The sequence below is a fragment of the Mustelus asterias genome, chromosome 24 (assembly GCF_964213995.1).
Source record: "Mustelus asterias chromosome 24, sMusAst1.hap1.1, whole genome shotgun sequence".
Taxonomy (NCBI): Eukaryota; Metazoa; Chordata; class Chondrichthyes; order Carcharhiniformes; family Triakidae; genus Mustelus; species Mustelus asterias.
Genome location: NC_135824.1, coordinates 55599050 through 55625044, shown reverse-complemented (window position 1 = coordinate 55625044; position 25995 = coordinate 55599050). Strand labels below are relative to the sequence as shown.

Genomic DNA, 25995 nt, shown 5'->3' with positions numbered 1-25995 from the left:
TTATTGCCATTGCTATCTACAGTAAAATAAAATTTATTTATTAGTCGCAAGTAAGGCTTATCGTAATTTTTTCACACAGAGGGTGGTGTGTCTGGAACGAGCTGCCAGAGGTAGTAGTAGAGGCGGGTACAATTTTGTCTTTTAAAAAGCATTTAGACAGTTACATGGGTAAGATGGGTATAGGGGGATATGGGCCAAATGCAGGCACTAGCTTAGGGCTTTAAAAAAAAGGGGGCGGCATGGACAAGTTGGGCCGAAGGGCCTGTTTCCATGCTGGAAACCTCTATGACTGCAATGAAGTTACTGTGAAATTCGCCGCAGTCCGGTGTCTGTTCAATGCACCTAACCAGCACGTCTTTCAGATCTACAGGTATGTCGCATTATTATTTTACAGCTGTACATTTAGCCAAAAGTCTTTCCTTTTTGTCCTCCAGAAGTCTCACTCCGCATTTAACGCCTCGCTCTCTTGCCCACTGAGTTCCGCCCGTTGTTACGGTACAGCGACTGCTTCTCCGGGTTGAAGCCGCAGTATTTCAGAGTGTGGGCGGCGTCACCCGTGGCCCGGCAGAGGGGGCAGACGTAGTTCCGCAAGATGGGGCACAGCACCTTGCCGCCCTCCGTCTTCAACGCGTGCGAGGCGTAGACCTTGCGCGACTCGCCGTTGTGCTTGCAGAAGGTGCAGATGGCGCCCGCCTTCCTCGGTGGATGCTCGGGCCCCGCGCTGCTCGCATCCGAGGAGGGGTCCTGGCCCACCAGCAGTGGGCGGAAGGCGCCTTCAGCGGGCGGGCTTGCCTGTCCGTGCTCCTGCCCGCCCGGTGCGGGCCGCCAGATCTCCTCGACCCTCATCGACAGCTGGAGGTAGTCCTTCCATATATCGAAGTCCTGGTCTCCAGGAGGGCAGTTCTTGCTGAATCTCTCCATCACCACCTCAAGCTTCAGGCACTTGAGTTCTCCAACACAAATCATTAAAGGTAAAAAGGGAGGGGTTGAAGCACTGAAATAACAAGGGAGGGGGCTGTGCCCAAGAGTATTTTAAATTTAAAGCCCAGTTTGTTGTATCTTCCAGTCCCAGGATCCCAGACAGATGACAGGTCGACAGATAGGTCTGCTCTCTCTCTACACACCCCCCTGACCTGTGTGTCAAACCAATACATTAATTAAATTGAACAGAATTGCCTTGTTTCATTGCATTTCTCCATTGGGTGAATGCAGAATGGAAAAGTCAACAGCAAGATCCACGTGCAACGACTTGCACTTAAATCTGCAGAGCAGACCTTAAGTCTGCAGGGCTTGCACTTGGTGTGTGTTGGGAGAGGGTGGGGTGTTTGGCCAGGGGGGGGGGGGTGGGGCAGGGGGAGAGATAGGAGGCAGGAAGGGAAAGCAGTAAACAATGTAATCCCTTCACTATCCCAATAAACTCCGCAAGCACAAAGCTCCCTGTTGGGACTTAACACCTCCCGAAAATAAAGCAAAGCCTGCTCCGTACCGAGCCACAAAAATACGGTGCCATTGCCGCCGGCCCACTACTTTTTAAAATTCATTTGTGGGACGCGGCGGGTGTCGCTGGCTGGGCCAGCATTTATTGCCCATCCCCAGTTGCCCTTGGAGGGCAATTGAGAGTCAACCACATTGCTGTGGCTCTGGGCAGCATGCTGGCACAGTGGTTAGCACAGCTGCCTCACAGAGCCAGGGGCCCGGGTTCAATTCCCGGCTTGGGTCACTGTCGGTTTGGAGTTTGCACATTCGCCCCGTGTCTGCGTGGGTTTCCTCCGGGTGCTCCGGTTTCCTCCCACAGTCCAAAGATGTGAGGGTTAGGTGGATTGGCCACAATCATAGAATCCCTACAGTGCAGAAGGAGGTCATTCAGCCCATCGAGTCTGCACCGACCACAATCCCACCCAGGCCCTAACCCCGTAATCCCACATATTTACCCCGCTAATCCCTCTGACCTACGCATTCCAACACTAAAGGAAAATTTAGCATAGCCAATGCACCTAACCCGCACATCTTTGGACTGTGGGAGGAAACCGGAACATCCGGGGGAAACCCACGCAGACCCGGGGAGAATGTGTAAACTCCACACAGATAGTGGCCCAAGCCGGGAATCGAACCCAGGTCCCTGGAGCTATGTGCTAATCACTGTGCCACTGTACTGCCCTAGCGCCTGATAAATTGCCCCTTAGTGTTAGGAGGTTAGTAGGGTAAATAAGTAGATTATTTGATTTGATGTGACTTATTATTGTCATATGTATTTGTATACAGTGAAAAATATTGTTTCTTGCGTGCTATACAGACAGAGCATACTGTTCATCGGGAAGGAGAGGGTGCAGAATGTAGTGTTACAGTCATAGCTAGGGTGTAGAGAAAGATCAACTTAATGCAAGGCAGGTCCATTCAAAAGTCTGATGGCAGCAGGGAAGAAGCTGTTCTTGAGTCAGTTGGTGCGTGACCTCAGACGTTTATGGGGAAATGGCCTGGGTGGGATTGTGGTCGGTGCAGACTCGATGGGCCAAATGGCCTCCTTCTGCACTGTAAGATTCTATGAGTCACATGTAGGCCAGACCGGGTAAGGACGGCAGATTTCCTTCCCTGAAGGATATTAGTGAATCAGATGGATTCTTTCCGACAATCGACGATGGTTTCATGGTCTTCAGTAGGTTTTTAATTCCAGATATTTTTTATTGAATTCAGATTCCACCATCTGCCGTGGCGGGATTCGAACCCAGGTCCCCCATAACATTAGCTGAGTTTCTGGGTTAATAGTCTCGCGATAATACCACTAGGCCATCGCCTCCCCCAAAGGCAGTGGAGTGATCATGAAACGTTGTCAGGGCGTAAATGCCAATTTGCACGCAGCAAGATCCCACAAGCAGCGACGCGATCCCAGCCAGAAAACGTCCTTTTTCCCGGTGATGTGGGTTGAAGGACGGGGCTGAGGATACAAGGCGGAGGAGGAATCAGTCACACCAAGACCCATGCGGAAACTTGCCAGCCTAGATCTTCATCCTCGAATCGAAGGAGAGCTGGCGACAACCATTGGACAACACCAGGAGGTGAAAACTAAGGGCCATTGAGATCAGAGGGCCAGTATGTTCAATATGGAATTCAGGAAAAACTAGACTGGGAGGCTCTACCACAAAGGGACGTTGAGGTGAGTAGGATGGGTGTATTTAAGGGGACGCAGGCAAGAACATGGGAGAGCAACCTCACAACACCAGGTTGAAGTCCAACCAGGTTTATTTGGAATCACAAGCTTTCGGAGCGCTGCTTCTTCCTCAGGTGAGTGAGCATCGCTCCAAAAGCTCATGATTCCAAATAAACCTGTTGGACTTTAACCTGGTGTTGTGAGACTTTTTACTGTGCTTATCCCAATCCAACGCCGGCATCTCCACATCATAAGGGAGAAAGGAATAGAAGGATATGTGGATAGAATTGGATGATCAGGGGTGGGAGGATTTGATTTTGATTTGATTTATTGTTGTCACATGTATTGGGATACAGTGAAAAGTATTGTTTCTTGCGTGCTATACAGACAAAGCATACCGTTCATAGGGAAGGAAACGAGAGAATGCAGAATGTAGTGTTACAGTCACAGCTAGGGTGTAGAGAAAGATCAGCTTAAGTTTTAAGTTTATTTATTAGTGTCACAAGTAGACTTACATTCACACTGCAATGAAATTGCTGTGAAAATCCCTAGTTGCCACACTCTGGCGCCTGTTCGGGTACACTGAGGGAGAATTTAGCATGGCCAATCCACCTAACCAGCACGTCTTTCGGACTGTGGGAGGAAAGCGGAGCACGCGGAGGAAACCCACAACCTCCACACAGACAGTGTCCCGAGTACGGAATTGAACCCGGGTCCCTGACGCTGTGAGGCAGCAGTGCTAACCACTGTGCCACCCCCAAACCTGGCCTTGTTCTTTTAAGGCTGCGGTAGAGATCTTTGGAACATCCTGAGGCCAATTCCTGAGCTGGGTTTGACCGCGTAGCTGGTGACTGCTCATGAACGTCGGTCGGGCTTCTCTCTTAGTGCTGAGGCCGTTACAGTCGCAAAAGCCAGCATGAAACCACTGGCTTTTCTTCCCTTTAGAATTCAGCCAAACTGCAGTGTTTTCGGGTGGTCCAGGATGGATCTATGCAAGAAATAGCTAATCTCTGTTGCTCGTTGCCATTTTCTAAAGGAGAAAATTTCTTACCTTTGGATATCGCCTTTCACGACATCCCAATGCATTTTTGCATCCAATAAAGTATACTCACTGTTGATGCAGGGAACGTGGCAGCCATTTTGTAAGTGCGTCACTGAGGGCAGCAGCCATTTTGTAAAATGTTGTTGCATGCAGTGACCATTTTGTAAAGTGTGTTCTCTCCGTCACAGCAGGGAAACACAGCAGCTTTTGCATCTGGCAAGTTCCCACAAACGGTAATGTGATAACAACAACTTATATTTATATAGCGCCTTTGTCGTGGGATGAAAAATCCCTGTCGGCACTTCATCAGAGCATTATGACCAAGGGGGCGGCATGGTGGCACAGTGGGTTAGCACTGCTGCCTCACAGCGCCAGGGACCTGGGTTGGATTCCTGGCTTGGGTCACTGTCTGTGTGGAGTCTGCACGTTCTCCCCGTGTCTGCGTGGGTTTCCTCCGGGTGCTCCGCTTTCCTCCCACAGTCCAAAAGATTTGCTGGTTAGGGTGCACTGACCGTGCTGAATTCTCCCTCAGTGTTACCCGAACAGGCGCCGGAACGTGGCGACTCGGGGATTTTCACAGTAGCAGTGTTAACGTAGGGCAACTGGTGACACTAATAAATAATAAAATAGGGCAAAAATAAGAGGGCTTCCTTTAACATCTTATCTGAAAGACGGCACCTCTGCACTCCCTCAGTGCTGCACTGGGGAGAGTCTTGCCTGTGGGATCAGGAGTCAGAGGTGGGAACGTTTCCCTGTCGAGCTTTAAGTCCATGCTATTGTTCCAGAAACAATGCTGCCTGATAAGATAGAGGTGGGGGCCCCTTTAAGGTTAAACTGGGGATTCAGGGGTCTAATGGAACCAGATTAGTTCATTGAAAGGTTAAATTGTATTCAGTGCAGGAGAAGAGAGGTCAGTGAAAACCTGCAGACTTGGTGGCTCCACCAAGTTTCACCCTGGAGAGGCACTCCATACATTGTTGCGCTCCCAACACTTTTATTTTTTTTTAACAAAACCTTTCTCTCATTTTTTGCACCAGAGACATTTCAATTCTCTAATAATCTGAGCAGAGCAGGGTTTTGGTGAGGTGGGGGGAGTCAGAGAAAATTTAAAATGAATTTTGCAATTAAGCCGGTTTTTAAAAATGTGACGCACAATTTCGAATTTGACAGGGGGGTGCAGACATTTGAATTCCCACAGTGCAGGAAGAGGCCATTCGGCCCATCGAGCCTGCCCCGACAACAATCCTACCCAGGCCCTACCCCCGCAACGCCACGTATTTGCCCTGTTAATTCTGCCAAGGGGCAATTTTAGCACGGTGGCACAGTGGTTAGCACTACTGCCACAGCTAATGAAGGGACCCGGGTTCGATTCCCAGCTTGGGTCACTGTCTGCGTGGAGTCTGCACGTTCTCCCCGTGTCTGCGTGGGTTTCCTCCGGGTGCTCCGCTTTCCTCCCACAGTCCAAAAGATTTGCTGGTTAGGGTGCACTGGCCGTGCTGAATTCTCCCTCAGTGGCCCCGAACAGGCGCCGGAGTGTGGCGACTAGGGGATTTTCACAGTAACTTCATTGCAGTGTTAATGTAAGCCTTATTTGTGACACTAATAAATAAACTTTAAACTCTTTGGACACTAACCTACACATCTGTGGACACTTAGAGGCAATTTAGCATGACCAATCACCTAACCTGCACATCTTTGGACACTAAGGGGCAATTTAGCATGGCCAATCCACCTAACCTGCACATCTTTGGACAGTAAGGGACAATTTAGCATAGCCAATCCACCTAACCTGCACATCTTTGGACACTAAGGGGCAATTTAGCATGGCCAATCCATCTAACCTGCACATCTTTGGACACTAAGGGGCAATTTAGCATGGCCAATCCACCTAACCTGCACATCTTTGGACAGTAAGGGACAATTTAGCATAGCCAATCCACCGAACCTACACATTTTTGGACTGTGGGAGGAAACAGGAGCATTCGGGGCAAACCCATGCAGACAAGGGGAGAACGTGCAGACTCCACACAGTCACCTGAGACCAAATTGAACCTGGGTCCCTGGCACTGCAATGAAGTTACTGTGAAATTCCCCTGGTCGCCACACGCCGGCGCCTGCTCGGGTCAATGCACCCTAACCAGCACGTCTGTCAGAATGTGGGAGGAAACCGGAGCACCCGGAGGAAACCCACGCAGACACGGGGGAGAACGTGCAAACTCCACACAGACAGTGACCCAAGCCGGGAATCGAACCCGGGTCCCTGGCGCCGCGAGGCATTAGAGCTAACCTCTGTGCCACCGTGATGTGCAGGTTAGGTGGATTGGCCTTGCCTGCACATCTTTGGAGTGTGGGAGGAAACCGGAGCACCCGGAGGAAACCCACGCAGACACGGGGGAGAATGTGCAGACCCCGCACAGACAGTGACCCAGACCCGAACCCGGGTCCCCGGCGCTGTGAGGCAGCAGCGCTAACCACTGTGCCACCCCCAGAGTCTTTCTCTTTCAGACCCAGCAGGTTATGTACCGCTCCAGCTCTGCAGTGTTCACATTCTCTCATTATCTCCGATAAGTGAACATGATGTCTCACTGGGGCACTCAGGACAGAATACGTCACCATTACCTAATCCTGCTGCAATCCAAAACCATTTTTTCCAAACAAGGATCTAGGGAAGAAGACACACTGTGACATTAAAGTGTATCATTACCCTGGCTACGCAAAAAACATGGAGTATTTTCGTGCCAAATGCACTGTGTTGCTTTTGAGCTGTTACATTTGACTCTGATTTGCAAATCAGGTCTGGAGTCAGGCAGGGCTGCCCTCTCTCCTCCATCCTTTTTGTGTGTTGCATTGAACCCTTTGCCGAGGCCCTCAGAAGCGACCCAGGCATCAAAGGGGTTACAATCCCAGGCAGCGGAGGGACGCAAGTCAAAGCCTCCCTCTACATGGATGACGTGGCTGTTTTCTGCTCGGACCCCTCGTCTGTACGCAGGCTTCTTCGAGTGTGTGAGCAGTTCGAGCTGGCCTCGGGGGCCAAAGTCAACCAGGGTAAGAGTGAGGCCATGTTCTTTGGGAACTGGCCTGACACACCCTTTGTCCCCTTCACCGTCAGGGTAGACTACCTCAAGGTGCTGGGGATATGGTTCGGAGCGGCAGGGGCATGCGCCAAAAACTGGGAGGAGCGCATCGCCAAAGCCAGACAAAAATTGGGATTGTGGGAGCAACGCTCCCTCTCCATTACTGGGAAGAACCTTGTGATCCGATGCGAAGTTCTGTCCGTGTTGTTGTACGTGGCGCAGGTGTGGCCTCTCCCCAAGTCCTGCGCAGCAGCAGTGACCCGGGCCATCTTCAAGTTCATCTGGAGATCAAAGATGGATCGTGTCCGCAGGGAGGCGATGCACAAATCTCCAGAGAACGGAGGGAAAAACGTTCCCAACGCCGCCCTCATCCTGATGGCCACCTTTGCGTGCGGCTGCATCAAGCTGTGTGTAGATCCTCGGTACACTAACAACAAGTGCCCCTATTTTTTGAGGTTCTACCTGTCCCAAGTGTTGCGGAGGATGGGTCTGGCCACATTGCCGTGGAACGCTCCAAGTAGTTGGACCGTACCGCAGCACCTGTCCTTCATGGAGAAATTCTTCTGGAAACACACCTTTGACCACATGGCTATCAAGCAGTGGTCAGCACGTAATGTCCTTGAGGCCCTGAGAGAAAAGGAGACGGCAGATCCTGTCGGATGGTTCCCTGAACGGACTGTCAATGTCATTTGGCAGAATGCCTCATCACCAGAACTCACAAACAAGCACCAAGACCCGGCTTGGCTGGAGGTGAGAAGGGCACTCCCCGTCAGATCCTTTATGCACGCCCGAGGTCTCAACCTCACCGCACGCTGCCCTCGAAGCGGCTGCGGGGCTGATGAGACGGTCGCACACCTCCTTGTGGAATGTGCCTTTGCAAAGGAGGTCTGGAGTGAGATGCAGTGGTATTTGTCGCGGTTCGTCCCGGGCAGCTCGGTGACGCAGGACTCTGTGCTCTACGGGCTGTTTCCGGGAACGCACACTGAGACAAATATCAACTGCTGCTGGAGGGTCATCAACTCGGTGAAGGACGCGCTTTGGTCCGCCCGAAACTTGCTGATCTTCCAGCTGAAAGAATTGTCCTCGACCGAGTGTTGCAGACTGGCACATTCCAAGGTCCAGGACTACGTGCTCAGGGACGCGCTCAAGCTTGGGGCAGCCGCCGCCGCCAAGGCACAATGGGGAAAGGCCACCGTGTAAAGCGTCCTCAACCGAGGCAGACCGAGGGCCGGGTAACTGCAGAATACCCTCGGCCTGCGTAACTGTGTGCCAACCTGAAAAATAACGGCACACAGTAAACTCTGACACATGTATATAGTTTTAAGAAATGGAATGTAACGAAATGTAATGTTTTTGTAAATAAGCACTGTATTGTACTGTAAAAATGATTCTTTTTTTGCACTGTTTATGACTTTTGGATCTGTCATTTTGCAATGTTTTATTGGAGAGTTTTGTTTTGTGAATAAAGTATATTTTTGAAATAAATAAAAAATTCGACTCTGATCGCTTCTCGGCCTTTTGGCTAAGATCAAGTGTATGGTCGGCAGCCCATTGTCGGCCGCACTTGATTGAGGTCATTAGGTTACACTGAAGCTTCATATGTTTCATATGAAGCAATTTTTTAAAGCGGCATCTCGGCCTTTTGGCTAAGATGCAAATGAGCTCAAGTCTTGGAGGAGGAACCTCCCCCTTCTCCAATCAGCTTGGCTCATGTAGATCAGGCCCAGGACAGGGTGGTTTGGTCGCTCGCCCTGTCTTGTCAGCCTGGATCTGAAATGTCTCAACTTGTTGAGACTCTGAATTGGATTTGATTTGATTGAATTGGAAAAGTTTTTTTTTAAAATTTGACTCTGATTTGTCCTGTCGATACCCCGTACGAGTGAGGAACACATTCACCCTCCTCCCCTCTGGACATGTACAAGAATCAACTGCCACAAGGCCTTCTGTTGGAAAGATCCGTCCCCCGTTTCCTGAGTTCCCTGGGATGTTACCTGCACGCTCAAGTTGATCATTTCTAACCAGGGTCTACACGGGAAGGCACGGTAGCACAGTGGTTAGCACTGCTGCTTCACAGCTCCAGGGACCTGGGTTCGATTCCCGGCTTGGGTCACTGTCTCCTCGTGTCTGCGTGGGTTTCCTCCGGGTGCTCCGGTTTCCTCTCACTTTCCAAAGATGTGCAGGCTAGGTTGATTGGCCATGCTAAAAAAATTGCCCCTTAGTGTCCTGAGATGCGTAGGTTAGTGGGTAAATGTGTAGGAATATGGGGGTAGGGCCTGGGTGGGATTGTGGTCGGGGCAGACTCAATGGGCCAGATGCCCTCTTTCTGCACTGTAGGGTTTCTATGATACAGAGGAGACAAAATGTTGAATGCTGAGCCCTATTTCTAACAGTCACACAAGGGTTCGAATCCCGCCACGGCAGATGGTGACATTTGAATTCAATTTTTTTTAAAATCTGGAATTAAAAGTCGAATGATGACCATTGTTGATTGTTGTAAAAACCCTATCTACGACTCTCTGCAACCTTTACAGATGCTCCATCAAAAGCTTTCTTTCCAGATGTATCACAGCTTGGTATGGCTCCTGCTCTGCCCAAGACCGTAAGAAGCTACAAAGGTTTGTGAATGTAGCCCAATCCATCACGCAAACCAGCCTCCCATCCATTGACTCCGTCTACGCTTCCCGCTGCCTCGGAAAAGCAGCCAGCATAATTAAGGACCCCACGCACCCCGGACATTCTCTCTTCCACCTTCTTCCGTCGGGAAAAAGATACAAGAGTCTGAGGTCACGTACCAACCTGACTCAAGAACAGCTTCTTTCCTGCTGCTGTCAGACTTTTTAATAGGCCTACCTTATATTGAGCTGATCTTTCCCTAGCAATAACTGTTACACTATATTCTGCACCTTCTCCTTTCCCTCTCCCCATGTACTCTATGAACAGTATGCTTTGTCTATATAACATGCAAGAAACAATATGTTTTATTGCATCCCAATCCATGTGACAATAATAAATCAAATCAAACCAAATTAAATTGAAAAGGGTCGATTGTTTGCCAGTGCACTGTGGAGACTCCTCTGTTCCACTTCAAGGTGCTGTCAATACACTCCTGGGAATCCCATATAAATAACAACACACATCTGGGGGACCCTGTCTGTGCTGACCCATGCCCTTGGACCCCTGTGACTACTGAAATAATGACATATGGGTAAGGACCCTATAAATACTGGCACACTCCTGGAAACCCCCTTTAAATATGTAAGCATTCCCCAGTGACATCCTGTAAATACTGACACACTCCGCGGGGACCTCCGGTAAATACTGACACACTCCCCGGGGAACCCCTGTAAATACTGACACACTCCCCGGGGAACCCCTGTAAATACTGACACACTCCCCGGGGAACCCCTGTAAATACTGACACACTCCCCGGGGAACCCCTGTAAATACTGACACACTCCCCGGGGAACCCCTGTAAATACTGACACACTCCCCGGGGAACCCCTGTAAATACTGACACACTCCCCGGGGAACCCCTGTAAATACTGACACACTCCCCGGGGAACCCCTGTAAATACTGACACACTCCCCGGGGACCCCCTGTAAATACTGACACACTCCCCGGGGACCTCCTGTAAATACTGACACATTCCCCGGGGTCCCCCTGTAAATACTGAGAAACTCCCCAGGGACCTCCTCTAAATACTGACACACTCCCCGGGGAACCCCTGTAAATACTGACACACTCCCCGGGGAACCCCTGTAAATACAGACACACTCCCCGGGGACCTCCTGTAAATACTGACACACTCCCCGGGGACCTCCTGTAAATACTGACACACTCCCCGGGGACCTCCTGTAAATACTGACACACTCCCCGGGGACCCCCTGTAAATACTGGCACACCCCCCGGGGACCTCCTGTAAATACTGACATACTCCCTGGGGACCCCCTGTAAATACTGACACACTCCTCAGGGACCCCCTGTAAATACTGACACACTCCCCGGGGACGCCCTGTAAATACTGACACACTCCCCGGGGACCCCCTGTAAATACTGACACACTCCCCGGGGACCCCCTGTAAATACTGACACACTCACCGGGGACCCCCTGTAAGTACTGACACACTCCCTGAGACCCCATGCTGTAAATGCTGACCCCCCGGGAGCCCTCTGTTAATACTGACACTATCCCTGGGGACCCCCTGTAAATACTGACACACTCCCCGGGGACCCCCTGTAAATACTGACACACTCCCCGGGGACCCCCCTGTAAATACTGACACACTCCCCGGGGACCCCGTGTAAATACTGACACACTCCCCGGGGACCCCGTGTAAATACTGACACACTCCCCGGGGACCTCCGGTAAATACTGACACATTCCCCGGGGCCCCCCTGTAAATACTGACACACCGTCCGGGAACCCCTGTAAATACTGACACACTCCCTGAGACCCCATGCTGTAAAAACTGACCCCCCCGGGGACCCCCTGTAAATACTGACACACCCCCCAGGTACCCCCTCTAAATACTGACACACTCCCTGGGGACCCCCCTGTAAATACTGACACACTCCCCGGGGACCTCCGTAAATACTGATACACTCCCCGGGGACCTGCTGTAAATACTGACACACTCCCCGGGTAACTCCTGTAAATACTGACACACTCCCTGGGGACCCCCCTGTAAATACTGACACACTCCCTGGGGAACCCCTGTAAATACTGACACACTGCCCGGGGACCCCCTGTAAATACTGACACACTCCCTGGGGAACCCCTGTAAATACTGACACACTCCCCAGGGACCTGCTGTAAATACTGACACACTCCCCGGGGACCCCCTGTAAATACTGACACACTCCCCGGGGACCCCCTGTAAATACTGACACACTCCCTGGGGAACCCCTGTAAATACTGACACACTCCCCGGGGACCCCCTGTAAATACTGGCACACCCCCCGGGGACCTCCTGTAAATACTGACATACTCCCTGGGGACCCCCTGTAAATACTGACACACTCCCTGGGGACCCCCCTGTAAATACTGACACACTCCGCGGGGACCCCCTGTAAATACTGACACACTCCTCAGGGACCTCCTGTAAATACTGACACACTCCTCAGGGACCCCCTGTAAATACTGACACACTCCGCGGGGACCCCCTGTAAATACTGACACACTCCGCGGGGACCCCCTGTAAATACTGACTCACACCTCAGGGACCCCCTGTAAATACTGACACACTCCGCGGGGACCCCCTGTAAATACTGACACACTCCGCGGGGACCCCCTGGAAATACTGACACACTCCCTGGGGACCCCCTGTAAATACTGACACACTCCCTGGGGACCCCCTGTAAATACTGACACACTCCGCGGGGACCTCCTGTAAATACTGACACACTCCCCGGGGACCCCCTGTAAATACTGACACACTCCGCGGGGACCTCCTGTAAATACTGACACACTCCCTGGGGACCCCCTGTAAATACTGACACACTCCGCGGGGACCCTCTGTAAATACTGACACACTCCCTGGGGAACCCCTGTAAATACTGACACACTCCTCAGGGACCCCCTGTAAATACTGACACACACCTCAGGGACCCCCTGTAAATACTGACACACTCCGCGGGGACCCCCTGTAAATACTGACACACTCCGCGGGGACCCCCTGTAAATACTGACACACTCCCCGGGGAACCCCTGTAAATACTGACACACTCCCCGGGGAACCCCTGTAAATACTGACACACTCCCCGGGGAACCCCTGTAAATACTGACACACTCCCCGGGGAACCCCTGTAAATACTGACACACTCCCCGGGGACCCCCTGTAAATACTGACACACTCCCCGGGGACCTCCTGTAAATACTGACACATTCCCCGGGGTCCCCCTGTAAATACTGAGAAACTCCCCAGGGACCTCCTCTAAATACTGACACACTCCCCGGGGAACCCCTGTAAATACTGACACACTCCCCGGGGAACCCCTGTAAATACAGACACACTCCCCGGGGACCTCCTGTAAATACTGACACACTCCCCGGGGACCTCCTGTAAATACTGACACACTCCCCGGGGACCTCCTGTAAATACTGACACACTCCCCGGGGACCCCCTGTAAATACTGGCACACCCCCCGGGGACCTCCTGTAAATACTGACATACTCCCTGGGGACCCCCTGTAAATACTGACACACTCCTCAGGGACCCCCTGTAAATACTGACACACTCCCCGGGGACGCCCTGTAAATACTGACACACTCCCCGGGGACCCCCTGTAAATACTGACACACTCCCCGGGGACCCCCTGTAAATACTGACACACTCACCGGGGACCCCCATGTAAATACTGACACACTCCCCGGGGACCTCCTGTAAATACTGATACACTCCCCGGGGACCTGCTGTAAATACTGACACACTCCCCGGGTAACTCCTGTAAATACTGACACACTCCCTGGGGACCCCCCTGTAAATACTGACACACTCCCTGGGGAACCCCTGTAAATACTGACACACTGCCCGGGGACCCCCTGTAAATACTGACACACTCCTCAGGGACCTCCTGTAAATACTGACACACTCCTCAGGGACCCCCTGTAAATACTGACACACTCCGCGGGGACCCCCTGTAAATACTGACACACTCCGCGGGGACCCCCTGTAAATACTGACTCACACCTCAGGGACCCCCTGTAAATACTGACACACTCCGCGGGGACCCCCTGTAAATACTGACACACTCCGCGGGGACCCCCTGTAAATACTGACACACTCCCTGGGGACCCCCTGTAAATACTGACACACTCCCTGGGGACCCCCTGTAAATACTGACACACTCCGCGGGGACCTCCTGTAAATACTGACACACTCCCCGGGGACCCCCTGTAAATACTGACACACTCCGCGGGGACCTCCTGTAAATACTGACACACTCCCTGGGGACCCCCTGTAAATACTGACACACTCCGCGGGGACCCTCTGTAAATACTGACACACTCCCTGGGGAACCCCTGTAAATACTGACACACTCCTCAGGGACCCCCTGTAAATACTGACACACACCTCAGGGACCCCCTGTAAATACTGACACACTCCGCGGGGACCCCCTGTAAATACTGACACACTCCGCGGGGACCCCCTGTAAATACTGACACACTCCCCGGGGAACCCCTGTAAATACTGACACACTCCCCGGGGAACCCCTGTAAATACTGACACACTCCCCGGGGAACCCCTGTAAATACTGACACACTCCCCGGGGAACCCCTGTAAATACTGACACACTCCCCGGGGACCCCCTGTAAATACTGACACACTCCCCGGGGACCTCCTGTAAATACTGACACATTCCCCGGGGTCCCCCTGTAAATACTGAGAAACTCCCCAGGGACCTCCTCTAAATACTGACACACTCCCCGGGGAACCCCTGTAAATACTGACACACTCCCCGGGGAACCCCTGTAAATACAGACACACTCCCCGGGGACCTCCTGTAAATACTGACACACTCCCCGGGGACCTCCTGTAAATACTGACACACTCCCCGGGGACCTCCTGTAAATACTGACACACTCCCCGGGGACCCCCTGTAAATACTGGCACACCCCCCGGGGACCTCCTGTAAATACTGACATACTCCCTGGGGACCCCCTGTAAATACTGACACACTCCTCAGGGACCCCCTGTAAATACTGACACACTCCCCGGGGACGCCCTGTAAATACTGACACACTCCCCGGGGACCCCCTGTAAATACTGACACACTCCCCGGGGACCCCCTGTAAATACTAACACACTCACCGGGGACCCCCTGTAAGTACTGACACACTCCCTGAGACCCCATGCTGTAAATGCTGACCCCCCGGGAGCCCTCTGTTAATACTGACACTATCCCTGGGGACCCCCTGTAAATACTGACACACTCCCCGGGGACCCCCTGTAAATACTGACACACTCCCCGGGGACCCCCCTGTAAATACTGACACACTCCCCGGGGACCCCGTGTAAATACTGACACACTCCCCGGGGACCCCGTGTAAATACTGACACACTCCCCGGGGACCTCCGGTAAATACTGACACATTCCCCGGGGCCCCCCTGTAAATACTGACACACCGTCCGGGAACCCCTGTAAATACTGACACACTCCCTGAGACCCCATGCTGTAAAAACTGACCCCCCCGGGGACCCCCTGTAAATACTGACACACCCCCCAGGTACCCCCTCTAAATACTGACACACTCCCTGGGGACCCCCCTGTAAATACTGACACACTCCCCGGGGACCTCCTGTAAATACTGATACACTCCCCGGGGACCTGCTGTAAATACTGACACACTCCCCGGGTAACTCCTGTAAATACTGACACACTCCCTGGGGACCCCCCTGTAAATACTGACACACTCCCTGGGGAACCCCTGTAAATACTGACACACTGCCCGGGGACCCCCTGTAAATACTGACACACTCCCTGGGGAACCCCTGTAAATACTGACACACTCCCCAGGGACCTGCTGTAAATACTGACACACTCCCCGGGGACCCCCTGTAAATACTGACACACTCCCCGGGGACCCCCTGTAAATACTGACACACTCCCTGGGGAACCCCTGTAAATACTGACACACTCCCCGGGGACCCCCTGTAAATACTGGCACACCCCCCGGGGACCTCCTGTAAATACTGACATACTCCCTGGGGACCCCCTGTAAATACTGACACACTCCCTGGGGACCCCCCTGTAAATACTGACACACTCCGCGGGGACCCCCTGTAAATACTGACACACTCCTCAGGGACCTCCTGTAAATACTGACACACTCCTCAGGGACCCCCTGTAAATACTGACACACTCCGCGGGGACCCCCTGTAAATACTGACACACTCCGCGGGGACCCCCTGTAAATACTGACTCACACCTCAGGGACCCCCTGTAAATACTGACACACTCCGCGGGGACCCCCTGTAAATACTGACACACTCCGCGGGGACCCCCTGTAAATACTGACACACTCCCTGGGGACCCCCTGTAAATACTGACACACTCCCTGGGGACCCCCTGTAAATACTGACACACTCCGCGGGGACCTCCTGTAAATACTGACACACTCCCCGGGGACCCCCTGTAAATACTGACACACTCCGCGGGGACCTCCTGTAAATACTGACACACTCCCTGGGGACCCCCTGTAAATACTGACACACTCCGCGGGGACCCTCTGTAAATACTGACACACTCCCTGGGGAACCCCTGTAAATACTGACACACTCCTCAGGGACCCCCTGTAAATACTGACACACACCTCAGGGACCCCCTGTAAATACTGACACACTCCGCGGGGACCCCCTGTAAATACTGACACACTCCGCGGGGACCCCCTGTAAATACTGACACACTCCCTGGGGACCCCCTGTAAATACTGACACACTCCCTGGGGATCCCCTGTAAATACTGACACACTCCCCGGGGACCCCCTGTAAATACTGACACACTCCCCGGGGACCCCCTGTAAATACTGACACACTCCGCGGGGACCTCCTGTAAATACTGACACACTCCCTGGGGAACCCCTGTAAATACTGACACACTCCTCAGGGACCCCCTGTAAATACTGACACACTCCTCAGGGACCCCCTGTAAATACTGACACACTCCGCGGGGACCTCCTGTAAATACTGACACACTCCGCGGGGACCTCCCGTAAATACTGACACACTCCCTGGGGAACCCCTGTAAATACTGACACCCTCCCCGGGGACCCCCTGTAAATACTGACACACTCCTCAGGGACCCCCTGTAAATACTGACACACTCCTCAGGGACCTCCTGTAAATACTGACACACTCCTCAGGGACCCCCTGTAAATACTGACACACTCCCCGGGGAACCCCCTGTAAATACTGACACACTCCTCAGGGACCCCCTGTAAATACTGACACACTCCCCAGGGACTCCCTGTAAATACTGACACAATCCTCGGGGACCCCCTGTAAATACTGACACACTCCTCAGGGACCCCCTGTAAATACTGACATACTCCCCAGGGACTTCCTGTAAATACTGACACAATCCTCGGGGACCCCCTGTAAATACTGACACACTCCCCGGGGACCCCCTGTAAATACTGACACATTCTTCCGGACCCCCGTAAATACTGACAATCTTGGGGAATGCTCCCACTGGCCCGTCCTAACCTCCAAGACAAGCGAGTTCCCTTGAGGAATTGAGTAGAGTCGGCACTGGCAGAGCAGTGTGTGGGTTTGTGTGCTGCTGTGAGGGTAAAAGCAGAGGCAGAACAATGAGTATGGGGGCTCTCAGCCCCCTGGAGCACCTGCCTTGGACTCAGGGAGGCGACATGATTCCCAGTCGGTGAAATCCTTGTTCTGAGCTTTGCGATTGTGATTCGAGTCCAGAAGATCTCGGAGCAGAATTAGGCCGTTTGACCCGTTTCTTCGTTACCCCTGTCGTTCAGCGCTGTGGTGTCAACTAGTAACGGGCGTTGGATCATGGGCGCAGGGTCGGATCGTGAGTAGAGAAGGCTAATGGTGATGGAGACGTGGGAGCTTGTGATGTGTGGTGTGGGGGGAGGAAGGGGGAAGGTGAGGGGGGCAACCTGAGCTAATGGAACAAGATTCAGAGGGTGGGGGAGATTGGCTATCTCTGGACAGAGCTCAGGCACAGTAAGAAGTTTAACAACACCAGGTTAAAGTCCAACAGGTTTATTTGGTAGCAAAAGCCACACAAGCTTTCGGAGCTCTAAGCCCCTTCTTCAGGTGAGTGGGAATTCTGTTCACAAACAGAGCTTATAAAGACACAAACTCAATTTACATGAATAATGGTTGGAATGCGAATACTTACAACGAATCAAGTCTTTAAGAAACAAAACAATGTGAGTGGAGAGAGCATCAAGACAGGCTAAAAAGATGTGTATTGTCTCCAGACAAGACAGCCAGTGAAACTCTGCAGTTCTAGGCAACTGTGGGGGTTACAAATAGTGTGACATGAACCCAATATCCCGGTTGAGGCTGTCCTCGTGTGTGCGGAACTTGGCTATCAGGCGATATCAGGTGAGAGCTCAGGCGGCAGGACTGGGAGGGACAGACTGGCCTGGGAGTGAGAGACTGGGACTGGGAATGAGAGACTGGGACTGGGAGTGAGGGAGTAAGAGAGAGAGAGAGACTGGGAGTGAGAGAGACTGGGAGTGAGGGAGTGAGAGAAAGAGACTGGGAGTGAGGGAGTGAGAGAGAGAGACTGGGAGTGAGGGGGTGAGAGAGAGAGACAAGGAGTGAGAGAGTGAGAGAGAGAGACTCGGAGTGAGGGGGTGAGTGAGAGAGAGAGACTGGGAGTGAGAGAGAGACAAGGAGTGAGGGAGTGAGAGAGAGAGAGAGAGAGACTGGGAGTGAGGGGGTGAGAGACAAGGAGTGAGGGAGTGAGTGAGAGAGAGAGACTGGGAGTGAGAGAGAGACTGGGAGTGAGGGAGTGAGAGAGAGAGAGAGACTGGGAGTGAGAGAGAGAGACTGGGAGTGAGAGAGAGAGATTGGGAGTGAGAGATTGGGAGTGAGAGAGAGAGAAACTGGGAATGAGAGAGAGAGATTGGGAGTGAGAGAGAGACTGGGAGTGAAAGAGACTGGGAGTGAGGGATTGGACTGGGAGTGAGAGAGAGACTGGAAGTGAGAGAGAGAGATTGGGAGTGAGAGAGAGACTGGGAGTGAGAGAGAGAGACTGGGAGTGAGAGAGAGACTGGGAGTGAGAGAGAGACTGGGAATGAGAGAGAGAGATTGGGAGTGAGAGAGAGAGACCAGAAGTGAGAGAGAGACTGGGAATGAGGGATTGAACTGGGAGTGAGAGAGAGAGACTGGGACTGAGAGAGAGAGAGATTGGGAGTAAGAGAGATTGGTAGTGAAAGAGTCTGGGAGTGAGAGAGAGAGACTGGGAATGAGGGATTGAACTGGGAGTGAGAGAGAGGGAGACTGGGAGTGAGGGACTGGGACTGAGGGATTGGAATGGGAGTGAGAGGATGTCACAGGACTTGGGAGGTTAGATACATGCACATTTCGGACTAGAATAAGGATACCTTTAAGACCACAGACCTGTCTAGTGTCTGGTAAGTGTACAAACGAGAGGTACAGTAGCAATAAATCTAGTCGAAGGAGGTTATTTGCCCAAATTGCCCAGATTAGTCATGAAGAGAAATGGATAAAACACAAGAAATAGGAGCAGGTGTAGACCATTCGGCCCATCAAGCCTGTTCTGCCATTCAATCCCATCGCGGCTGATCTTGGGCTTCGACTCTACTTTCCCGCCTGCTTCCTATATCCCATAATTCCCTGAGAGACCAAAGCCCTGTCTACCTCACCGCCTTAAATATATTTAACAATGGAGCACCCACAACCCTCTGGGCGAGAGAATTCCAGAGATTCACAACCCTTTGAGTGAAGACATTTCTCTTCGTCGCTGTCCAAAATGGCTGCCCCCTTATCCTCAGACTGTAAACATGAGTTTTAGATTTCTTAGTCAGGGGAAACAATCTCTCAGCGTCCATCCTATCAAACCCTTTCTGTTAGATCTCTTATCATTCTTCTAAACTCCAGAAGATGTAGGCCTTATTTTCCTCAGCTTTGCATCCGAGACATTCCCACTGATTCCAGGGACCAATTTAGTCAGTCTCCACTATACCATCTCCATTGTAAGTATATCCTCAGTAATTAAAATAACAGGCTGGAAACTAATCAAGGCGTTTAAATTTAGAATAACAAATGCCTGGGCCTAAGTTACAGACTGGAATCTAACCGAGGGGCTCGGGGTGGTTTATATATAGAATAACCGATACCCGGGAGTGAGATACAGACTGGAATCTAGCCGAGAGATTCAGGGTGGTTTATATACAGAATAATAGGTACGCGGGAGTGAGTTACAGACTGGAATCTAATCGAGGGGGTTTGGGGTGGTTTATATATAGAATAACAGATACCCGGGAGTGAGTTACAGACTGGAATCTAATCGAGGGGGTTTGGGGTGGTTTATATATAGAATAACAGATACCCGGGAGTGAGTTACAGACTGGAATCTAATCGAGGGGTTCGGGGTGGTTTATATGTAGAATAATGGATACCCGAGAGTGAGTTACAGACTGGAATTTAATCGAGGGGTTCGGGGTGTTTTATATATAGAATAACAGATACCCGGGAGTGAGTTACAGACTGGAATCTAATCGAGGGGTTCGGGGTGGTTTATATGTAGAATAACAGATACCGGGAGTGAGTTACAGACTGGAATCTAATCGAGGAGTTCTGGTTGGTTTATCTATAGAATATCAGATAACTGGGAGTGAGTTACAGACTGGAATCTAATCAAAGGGTTCAGGGTGGTTTATATATAGAATAACAGATATCCAGGAGTGAGTTACAGACTGGAATCTAATCGAGGAGTTCTGGTTGGTTTATCTATAGAATATCAGATAACTGGGAGTGAGTTACAGACTGGAATCTAATCAAAGGGTTCAGGGTGGTTTATATATAGAATAACAGATACCCAGCAGTGAGTTACAGACTGGAATCTAATCGAGGGGTTCGGGGTGGTTTATATAGAGAATAACAGATACCCGGAAGTGAGTTACAGACTGGAATCTGATCGAGGGGTTCGGGGTGGTTTATATACAGAATAACAGATACCCGGAAGTGAGTTACAGACTGGAATCTAATCGAGGGGTTTAAATGGAGAATCGCGTCTACTCAGCATTGTACCTCATGAGGAACAAGGATTGGTTCTACGAATGAAAGAATAGAGTAAGAAATAGAATTAGATTCTAGAATAGAAAACATCCGTGGATAACGAAGGAAATAAAGGAGAGTATTAAAATAAAAACAGCTGCGTACAGAGTGGCCAAAAATAGTGGAGAAACAAGTGATTGGGAAAAATTTAAGAAACAACAAAGAGAGACTAAGAAAGCGATAAAGAAAGGAAGGATAGACTATGAAGCTAGGCTAGCAATTAATATAAAAAATGATAGTAAAAGTTTTTATAAATATATAAAAAGGAATAGAGTGGCTAGAGTGAATGTTGGACCCTTGGAGGACAAGAGGGGGGAGTTAATAGTGGGAAATGAGGATATGGCTGAGTCTTTAAATAAGTTTTTTGTGTCGGTCTTCACGGTGGAGGACACAAATAGTTTGCCAAATATTAATGATAGAGGGTTGGCAGCAGGAGAAATACTTAATACAATTAATGTTACCAGAGAGGCAGTGCTGGGTAGACTAATGGGACTGAAGGTGGACAAGTCCCCGGGTCCGGATGGAATGCATCCCAGGGTATTGAAAGAAATGTCAGAGGTAATAGTGGATGCGTTAGTGATTATTTATCAAAACTCGTTGCATTCTGGGGTAGTGCCGGTTGATTGGAAAACGGCTAATGTTACGCCGCTGTTTAAAAAAGGAAGGAGACAAAAGGCGGGTAACTATAGGCCGGTCAGCTTAACGCCTGTAGTAGGGAAAATGCTGGAATCCATTATTAAAGAGGAGATAGCAGGGCATCTGGATAGAAATGGTTCGATCAATCAGACGCAGCATGGATTCATGAGGGGAAAGTCGTGCTTGACGAACATGTTGGATTTTTATGAAGATGTGACTAGGGCGGTTGATGGAGGAGAACCGGTGGATGCGGTGTTTTTGGATTTCCAAAAGGCGTTTGATAAGGTGCCCCATAAAAGGCTGTTGAAGAAGATTAGGGCACACGGAGTTGGGGGTAGTGTGTTAAAGTGGATTGGGGACTGGCTATCCGACAGGAAGCAAAGAGTCGGAATAAATGGGTGTTTTTCCGGTTGGAGGAAGGTAACTAGTGGCGTGCCGCAGGGATCGGTACTCGGGCCGCAACTATTTACCATTTATATAGATGATCTGGAGGAGGGGACGGAGTGTAGGGTAACGAAGTTTGCAGACGACACAAAGATAAGTGGAAAAGTGAATCGTGTGGAGGACGGAGAAGATCTGCAGAGAGATTTGGACAGGCTGAGTGAGTGGGCGAGGATATGGCAAATGGAGTATAATGTTGATAAATGCAAGGTTATACACTTTGGAGGAAATAATAACAAATGGGATTACTATCTCAATGGAAACAAATTAAAACATGCTACCGTGCAAAGGGACCTGGGGGTCCTTGTGCATGAGACGCAAAAGCCCAGTCTGCAGGTACAACAGGTGATCAAGAAGGCAAATGGGATGTTGGCCTATATCGCGAGGGGGATAGAATATAAAAGCAGGGATGTCTTGATGCACCTGTACAGGGCATTGGTGAGGCCGCAGCTGGAATACTGTGTGCAGTATTGGTCCCCTTATATGAGGAAGGATATATTGGCATTGGAGGGAGTGCAGAGAAGGTTCACCAGGTTGATACCGGAGATGAGGGGTTTGGATTATGAGGAGAGGCTGAGGAGATTGGGTTTGTACTCGTTGGAGTTTAGAAGGATGAGGGGGGATCTTATGGAGACTTATAAGATAATGCGGGGGCTGGATAGGGTGGAGGCGGAGAGATTCTTTCCACTTAGTAAGGAAGTTAAAACTAGAGGACACAGCCTCAAAATAAAGGGGGGTCGGTTTAAGACAGAGTTGAGGAGGAACTTCTTCTCCCAGAGGGTGGTGAATCTCTGGAATTCTCTGCCCACTGAGGTGGTGGAGGCTACCTCGCTGAATATGTTTAAAGCGCGGATGGATGGATTCCTGATCGGTAAGGGAATTAAGGGTTATGGGGATCAGGCGGGTAAGTGGTACTGATCCACGTCAGATCAGCCATGATCTTATTGAATGGCGGGGCAGGCTCGAGGGGCTAGATGGCCTACTCCTGCTCCTATTTCTTATGTTCTTATGTTCTTATGTTCTTATCTCCTCCTCTCCAAAGGTGAGTAGACATAGTTTAAGTTTATTTATTAGTGTCACAAGTAGGCTTACATTAACACTGCAATGGAGTTACTGTGAAAATCCCCTCGTTGCCACACTCCGGCGCCTGTTCGGGTACACTGAGGGAGAATTTTGCACGGCCAATGCACCTAACCAGCACGTCTTTCAGACTGTGGGAGGAAACCGGAGCACCCGGAGGAAACCCACGCAGACACAGGGAGAATGTGCAAACTCCACACAGACAGTGACCCAAGCCAGGAATCGAACCCGGGTCCCTGATGCTGTGAGGCAGTGGTGCTAACCACTGTGCCACCCTGCCGCCTAGCACCACACGGGGTGGTGGGTGATTCCAATGCCTCTCCAATAGCCTTGGGCTGGAATGTGCGCGTGCAGGGGCACACTGGGTAAGTGCAGCATTGGGTTCAACGGTGATGCCTCCCAAAGAGGAATAACACACCGTCTGGTCCCAGAGACCAATGGTGCAGGGCCCTTAGAGATGTTTGAACTCTGGAACCATGGGAGAAATCCGCCGTACAGATTTGCAAAAACAAAAAGTGTAGCCTGCTCAAGATTCTTGAGTTGGACGGACTGTACATGAACAGATTCAGAGATAACCAGTGCCCTTGCCAACCTCCGACTCCTAATGTTCAAGATTCAGAGCTGACCTTGCTCTCAATATGTATCCAATATTTAACAACAACTCCAGTAACCAGCCGTCCTACGGGTCCTTTTGTAACCTTGGAAACGTTCCAAAGTCTTCACACCCAATGGAGTTCTTTGGAAGCCAGGTCACTGTCACCAGGCAGGAAACTCTGGAGCTAATTTGTCCACAGCAAGATCCCACAGCAGCTGACCTGTTTTCGTGTTGTTGGCTGAGGGACAAACATTGACCTGGGGCCCCGGGGAGAACTGCCCCCTTTCTGTTCCAGAGAATAGAGCCACAGAATCCTTCACATCCAACCGAGAGGGGGCAGATAGGAGCCAGAATAGGCCATTCGGCCCATCAGCTCTGCCCCGCCATTCAATCAGATCGCGGTTCATCTGACTGTGGACTTAACCACTCTTGGACCCAAGAAATAGGAACAGGAGTAGACCATTCGGCCCATCGAGCCTGCTCTGAGAGGGAGATCACGAAGCAAATGGGAGCCAGGTAGGCCATTCGGCCCGTTGAGCCTTCTCTGAGAGGGAGATCAGGAGAAAATAGGAGCCAGGTAGGCCATTCGGCCCATCAAGCTTACTCTGCCATTTTGTAAGGTCGTAACCCGTCTGATTGTGGCCTTAACTCCTTTTGAACAGGAAATATAGGAGCTGGAGTACGCCACTCGGCCCATCGAACCTGCTCTGACAGGGAGTTCAGGAGAAAATAGGAGCCAGGATAGGCCATTCAGCCCATCGCGTCTGCTCCACCATTCAATAATATCGCGGTTCATCTGACTGTGGCCTTAGCTCCTCTTGAACTCAAGAAATAGGAGCCAGGAGTAGACCATTTGGCCCATCGAGTCTGCTCTGCTATTCAGTTTGGCCTTGAAATCCATTTCCCCCCACCCCCCCCTCCCCGCCCCACTGCCCATAATCCCTTAGTTCCCCGAGAGACTAAAACTCTGCCTGTACCAACTTGAGGGGCCTCGGTTTTGCATTCGAGAGACGATACCTCGGACAGTGCAGCACTCCCTCAGTACCGCACTGGGAGCGTCAGCCTGGGATTTTCACTCAGGTCTCTGGGGTGCGGACCAGAAGATCCGGCCACCCCTGGAAAAAAGAATCTGCAAATCCTCAGGACAGATTGGTCTGGGATGTTTCTCCTCATCCGCTCCATATGCGGTTGTGGTTAGTGTTGCCCTCCGTCCCTCCACCCACCCCCGTTCCCCCCGCCCACCCCTCTTCACCCCACCCACCACATGTTCAAACAGTCAGCTGAAGTTTGCCGAAAGGATTCACACGTGAAAAGCGGGCACCCTGGTTGGATTGAACCAGGTGCCAATGGAACATGCCCAGCCAACCAAGCCAGCCCCCTCAGCTGTCCAACACATCAGAAAGGATATGGTTGCCGATGAAGGTTTACCAGAAAGCACGGCGGCACAGTGATTAGCACTGCTGCCCCACAGCGCCAGGGACCCGGGTTCAATTCCAGCCTTGGGTCACTGCCTGTGTGGAGTTTGCACATTCTCCCCGTGTCTGCGTGGGTTTCCTCCGGGTGCTCCAGTTTCTTCCCACAGACAAAATATGTGCAGTTTAGGTGGATTGGCCGTGCTAAGTTGCCCCTCAGTGTCCAAGGATTTGCAAGTTAGGTAGATTGGCCATACTAAATTGCCCCTTAGTGTACAAGGATGTGCAGGTTAGATGGATTGGCCATACTAAATTGCCCCTTAGTGTCCAAGGATGTGCAGGTTAGATGGATTGGCCATACTAAATTGCCCTTTAGTGTCTAAAGTTATAAATATAAGTCTTTCTGCATTAAAAATACAATTGTCTGATTCTTCCACAAGTGGGGTTGGGGCTCGGTGCAGGGTGGGGTGGGGTGGGTGGGGGGCAGTGAGGCACTCACCTTAAAGTCGGAGATATTAGGGCAGTAAGTGCTTGCCTGGAACTTCCTCCCGCAAAAAGCAATTTACCTCTAATGAGGTTTAGATTTGAGAGGAGAGGTTTTTTTTACTGGGTGAGGGCATTGAAGAGAAGGTCGGGCCAATTAAGGCGGGTGAGTGGATTTAGGGTAGAAATGAGATCAGCCATGCTCTGCTGGGTAATAATGGGGACACGTGGAGAGATTTCCTCACTCAGCGAGTGGTTAGGATCTGGAACGCGCTGCCTGAGATTGTGGTGGAGGCAGATTCAGT

The 25995-nt window shown here is 51.2% G+C and overlaps 1 protein-coding gene across 1 annotated transcript; it reads right to left on the bottom strand.

Moving 5' to 3' along the window:
- Window positions 1–450: 450 nt before the first annotated feature.
- LOC144511502 (nanos homolog 2-like) lies at window positions 451–966 on the bottom strand. The gene has a single exon (XM_078241888.1). The coding sequence runs from the start codon at window positions 964–966 to the stop codon at window positions 451–453; it is 516 nt and encodes a 171-aa protein (XP_078098014.1).
- Window positions 967–25995: the final 25029 nt, after the last annotated feature.